Genomic DNA, 6,311 nt, shown 5'->3' with positions numbered 1-6,311 from the left:
CATTTTTCCTTTAAAAGAATTATCAGGGTGTTCGTTTGGATAGATCGGTTTGATGCGATCCAATCAAGTGAATCCAAATTGATTTCGGTTTTCAAAATATGGATCCGAATAGTCCAAACCAAAATTCAAATCCGATCTGATCTAATTACAATTCGGTTGGTTCGATTTTTTTAATTCGGTTTTCAAAAACCGAAACATTTTAAAACGACATATAATTATAATATTACACAAGCAGCAAAAACAAATTATTTAGTTGTGATTTGAAATTTATAAGCAACTAATAAGAAGATATATTATAGTTAAATATTTTATAGGTAGAAAAGTTTTGATAGAAAATGCATATTAATGTTTTTTTATCGGGTGAAACGTTTTGAACTTATTTAAAAAAATAAATTACAAAATTAATAAATAACTATATATATATATATATATATTATAAATAGATAAATAATAAATGTTTATTCGGTTCTTATGTTATAAACAAAAATGAATCCGAAATCCAAAATAATAATTCGGTTTTACTGAAAACCAATCCAAAAATCCGAATATCCGAACCAAATAGTCCAATCCAAAATTTCCAATTGGATAATTCGGTTTTATCCGAATAGTGAACAACCCTAGTTTTTGACTGAGTGCTTATTATGATGATGATAGTCGGGGAGTCGATTGGAGCAGCCATCAGAGATTCCTCACACGAGATTTCAGCAGCCAGATTGAGAGGTGAGTTTTCCTCTAGTAGAACGGGTCGAAGGTACCAAGGTCGGCCCGTATATGTGTGATTAGTAGCCGAGTGTGGGCGAGGCCTGTATCTCCTAATTAGCCGAGTGTGGGCGGGGCCCGCATCTCATAGCTTTAGTTGAGTATGGATATATGAATGATTGATAGATTTAATTATACTTGTTGTCTGTGTGATACTTGTATGCATGCTTAGTAGTTGAGTGTGGGCGAGGGGGGGGGGGGGGGGGGGGTTGTATCTCCTAGTTGCATGTTATATGTGTATGGTGTGTGGTAGTTTGGGGAGACTCACTAAACTTCGTGCTTACAATTTTTAGTTTTGGTTTTAGGTACTTCCGGTAGCAAGGGGAAGAGCTTGTGATGATTGCAGTACACACACCATTGATTCAGCCTGGGATGTCTAGACTCTGATGTTTTGACACATGATTTTGATACACTATTTTGTTGTGATGATTTAAGACACATTACTTATGTTTTTATGAGATGATGACTGATATTTTTGGTTTTTATGAATAATTAAAAACAAAATTTTTGGACTATATTTTTGAGATGTTTCAAATGTCCTTCACTTAACGGACAAAATTTGATAGAGTTGACAATAAAAACATTATGTTTAACGTTTTGAAACCACAAAAACCATCCGTGAGGTTTTTTAAAGTTAGAAACGAAACTTCAGATTTTATGAAACCACGGGGACCATTTATGAAGTTTTGTCAAAAACAAAAAAAAATAACAAAAAATAAATTAATGACCAAATTTATAACAATCAAAAATATATTACATATCCCAAAAATAAAAAGGAAAATTTACTTTTTTATTTTTATTTTTTTTTATTTGTCTTAAACTCCTTCGACCATCTTCATTCGTCTTCCTGAATTTGATAACCATCTTCGTTCTTTGGTCATCCGTGTGTGTGGGAAAATATAGTATGGAGGCAAGAGGACAGAGCTCGATAGCAGCAGCTCGGTACACTCTACCAGCAACCAGATTGTCATCCGAAGACATACTTTTCTGTATCGATGTTGATCCTGAATCCCTCGTTGAAATGAAGAATACCAGCGCCAGTGGAAGACCTTTTACCAGATTGGAATCAATTAAGCAGGCTATTCTTCTGTTTATCAATGCTAAGCTTGCTATTAATCCAGATCATCGATTCGCCTATTCCGCACTCGGCAAAACCCCCTTTTGGGTAAATCCTTTTCCTCTATTCTTCGTTTTCTCGATTTCTTTTCATATTTGCCCAATCCGTTGATTTTTGCATTTTTGATATAGTTATCCCTTCGTTTCCAAAATGATGAATAAATATTCTCAAATGCAAATTCAAGATAGGTTAGGTCTCATTTCTAGAACCATGATGTTGAAATCAAGTGAAAATTCTCTTGATATGTTGGTAGTTTATAACAGCTTTGAAGCTTCAAATTCGTCCATTTGACTAAGAAAGTTGCAGAAACCCTTGGATTTCTTTAACCCAATTCTGTTGTATACAAACCCTAGCATACTTTACTTTAACCTAATCCTCTTGATCTTTACTGTTCTTTTAATCTGAAACATTGCCAAAAACATTATCCACTTAATAACCTACTAAAGGCATATTGTGGCTTTGATTGCTTACTTTTTCTCCTTGTATTCTTTAATCCTTATTGTCTGCTTTATTGCATGTATACATATATACACATACAGCTTAAGAAGGAGTTTAGCAGTGAAGTTGAGTCTGCAATTGCTGCATTTCGAGCCATCACAGTTGACTCTTCAGCTGGTCATGCGGATCTCACGCATCTCTTTAAAGTCGCAAATCATGAAGCTAAAAAATCCCGTTCACAGAATCGGTTACTCAGGGTGGTTAGTTTCATTTGTAAATTATTTTATTTAACTATAATAAAATATATATATATATATATATATATATATATATATATATATATATATATATATATATATATATATATATATATATATATATATATATATATATATATTAACAAGCAGTTTAATTATCTATGTGTGGTTTCCACTTTCTCCAGATTCTAATATATTGTAGATCATCAGTAGTGCCACAACACCAATGGCCCACAAACCAAAAGCTGTTCACGTTTGATGTGGTTTACCTACACGATAAACCGGGGCCCGATAATTGTCCGCAGAAGGTGTACGATGGTCTGGTGGACGCCCTTGAGCAGGTGAGTGAATACGAGGGGTATATCTTTGAGAGTGGTCAGGGGCTGACACGTGTCCTCTTTCGCCACATGTGTGTCCTGCTGTCACATCCACAACAACGTTGTGTCCAGGATGACATTGATATTCCTAAATCTCTTACCAAGAAGTCACCCGCACCGGATTCTGCCACCCCTAACCCTGCTGCTGTTGCTGATCAAGAATGTGTTCCTGTCTCCAGTCAGTGACTTGTTAATTTCTTGGTATTGTATATGAATATGTTAACAATCCGTGTTCTAGTTGTTTGAAATGGTTTGCATTGTGCATTTGGAGTTATTTGGACTAAAATCGTGCAATTGAAACTATTCTGGGCGAAAAATATTGAAACTTTATGGACTGAATTCTCTAAGAAGATAGAGATATGATTTTTTATTGTAGGTAGGTATTTTTGGGCTATGTAAGATGCTCTTTTTTTAGGGTTTTTGGTTTTACTCTTTGTTTATGAAGTCATGAATAAGATAACTTCATCATGTCCATGAATGTTGGTCATATCAACTGAATCACGTAAGTTGTGTTCTTATTCATGTTATATATCTCTAATTTTTAGAGTTTCACCTAATCTTATTCATGTTATTTTAGAACATGTTCAAACAATATGAACAAGAACTCGCATGTTGTGGATAAACCACGGTTGTCATATGCGCTTCTTCCACATGAGCATTTTCCATTATGTTAAAATACAAAGTCTTTCACGGGATCTTTGCTTGATTATGGGCAAGATTTCACTACAGATCCATAGAGGGGACCATGGTGTATGTTTTTGGCTTAGGCATTGGTCTAATGACAATGACTAGGACCAAGTTGAATGTTAGGCTAGATGCTTGGAAAGCGTTGTTGGAAGGTAGAGGGTTTATGATCATCACAACTAAAATGCAATTTCAGCTAAGACTGAAATGTAGAAAGAACATAAGTATGTACTATTGAGCAAGTTCTACATCCAAATGAGAGGTTCGAATATCCGATGTCCAGTGGTGGACCTAGAGCTATGGGAGTGGGGGCACATGCCCCCAAGGGCTAAAAATATTTACACATAAATACTTAAAGTATTTTAAAGTTTACTTGCAAGGCCCTTTATGTTTTTGAAAAAACTCAATAGTGTCCCCAACAAAAAAAAAAATTGTTGGAATCGTCATTGTCGGGATCCATGATACATAAGAAGGGGTGACGAGGGCGAAGGGAGTGTCAAAGATGGTGTTACCCACTGCATAAATTTAGATGGTTAAAATGGAACTAGTAGAATTCTTTGTGATAGGTCTCGCTGACGGGACAATGTATATCAATTTTTACAAGTTATCATCATTGCTCGCTGCCTATCTCCATCATCTTCTACCCCTTTCTGGCGACCAATTGTTTCTACAATCTCTTGTCTCCTTTGAGTGTCTCACACTCTGTCTCTTTTAACTTAGCTCTCCTTGACGGTTGGTGGTGGAGATTAAAAATCGAGTATTACTCTCTTTTATTCTCTTGTATAAAATCCATTCATAATTTAAAATTGATCAGTGAGTATCCATTGGCTAAAAAATTGATAGAATACAGATGGTTAAACATATCTCAAATTGGTATGGAGTTAGTTGGGTGATAAGGGGATTTCCTTGCCCGATTTGTTTAAAAAGGTGATTGGTATGGGTGACAAAACTCATTTTTAGAAAGATGCTTGGTGTGGTGTGTAGGGAAACTTAGGGTTTATGGTGGAGATATGGATACCAACTTGAATCGTGATATCACTTTCCGAACTGATATGTCTATCTTATGTCTGGGTTACAAGAAATTCAGCCTAAGATAATCCAAGTGGACATTTACGTTTCTAGGCACAAAAAATGTAAGTCAATATGCTAGAGGATTCTGTGGAAGTATGATGAAAAACGAGAGCTTAAGATCGTAACCCTCTTCTGTACAGGAAGAGTTGTTTATATATTAAACAAGATTAGGGTTTCATTAGGGTTGGGCCGTCATTAATTGCTTTGGAAGCAAGTAATGTTAATTCGGATTTAATGAGGATTTAAGGTTACCAAAACTAACGAGTTCCGTTAGTTTTACCATAATCATCCTCAAAAAATTGAATTTTCCACTATATTCCCATATGTAAAATTCAGTGAGGTTTTGGGGCGTTGCCCCTAGACCCCACCAAAGGGGCGCTGCCCCCGGACTCCCGACTAGTTGTCGAACCGGCTTCTAATTCGATCTTATACATGCATGCACTCCGCACAAACTCCGTACATATATTAAAGTACAAATTATGAAGCTCCTTAGCTCACATATTAGTTCTAGTTACTTAAAATGATATGGTGACACTAAAATCACCAACATGGTGATGAAAATCTTGAAGGAGCTTTGTCCAAATTTATATGCCTTGGAGACAAACAAGAATTGTTTATTTATGGATTGTATAAACATTAGGGTGGATATTAGTAACATGTAGAGTTGGTGCTAGTCTAGACATCTAAGATGAGGAAGAGAAAGTCAACAACTTTTGGTTTTAATGGAGTATGTGGGTGATTTTCAATTTTCGAATGGCCTGGACCGATGGTTGTGGAATGGCAATGGGGAAAGCACCTTCTTGGATAAAGACCTAAAGCACATGATTGTTGATGGTAATAGCGGGAATGGTAACATGTTTACATGGATCAACTTGATACCACTCGAGATTAATTGTTGTCTGGCGGATGCTGAAAAATAGGATCATACATATTCAAACTTGCTCAAGAGAGGGATTGTTGTTACTTCAAGTCTTTGTCCTTTCTGGTGTCGGAAGAGAATCTAGATTACACTTTTTTCTCTTGCTTTGTTGCTACAAAGGTGTGGATATGGCTGGTAAATTGGTCATCGGTTCTTCATCATCTATGTCCTCTTGTGATGATCTTAAGGAGATGCTCCAGGCGGATATTGGCAGCAAGAAGATGCAAAAGTTGAAGCTTTCTCTCGTGTGTACCACTATATGGATGATATGGAAAGAGCGGAACGCTATTGTCTTTAGGAACAAAAGGCGAACAATTATGCTTATGGAGGATGACATTAGTATATTCACTTTTAACTAGATTAAGCTTAGGTCTAACTTGAATTTGATTGATTGGCCTAGTTGGTGTAATTCTCCCATTTTAAACGTTTTCTTGTAATGGTTTGAGCTTCTCGTTTAAGTCTTTGTTTTGTTTGCTAATGATATTTTGCTAGCCGTTCCAAAATAACTTATCCTCTCCTGTTAAAACTCCTTATTCACATAAGCAATTTCAAACACCCCTTATTTATGTCAAGAAACTCTTTTTAGTTTGTTTCACCCAAATACAAAAAACTACTTATTAACAGTAATAAACCATAATAAGTCAACAAACACTTCAAATAAAAAAAATTAGAAAATCTCAAATGCCTGG

General features: G+C 35.6%; 1 protein-coding gene across 1 annotated transcript; it reads left to right on the top strand.

The window, feature by feature from the left end:
* The first annotated feature begins 1,588 nt into the window (after nucleotides 1-1,588).
* LOC111906078 (uncharacterized) lies at nucleotides 1,589-3,234 on the top strand. The gene is made up of 3 exons (XM_023901817.3): nucleotides 1,589-1,924; nucleotides 2,416-2,574; nucleotides 2,757-3,234. Exons 1-3 carry the CDS (start codon nucleotides 1,664-1,666, stop codon nucleotides 3,132-3,134), a joined length of 798 nt encoding a protein of 265 aa, XP_023757585.1. The 5' UTR covers nucleotides 1,589-1,663; the 3' UTR covers nucleotides 3,135-3,234.
* Nucleotides 3,235-6,311: the final 3,077 nt, after the last annotated feature.

Source organism: Lactuca sativa, chromosome 6 (genome assembly GCF_002870075.4).
Source record: "Lactuca sativa cultivar Salinas chromosome 6, Lsat_Salinas_v11, whole genome shotgun sequence".
Lineage (NCBI taxonomy): Eukaryota > Viridiplantae > Streptophyta > Magnoliopsida > Asterales > Asteraceae > Lactuca > Lactuca sativa.
The sequence above is the reverse complement of the archived record's forward strand: the minus strand, read 5'-3'. Positions and strand labels throughout refer to the sequence as shown.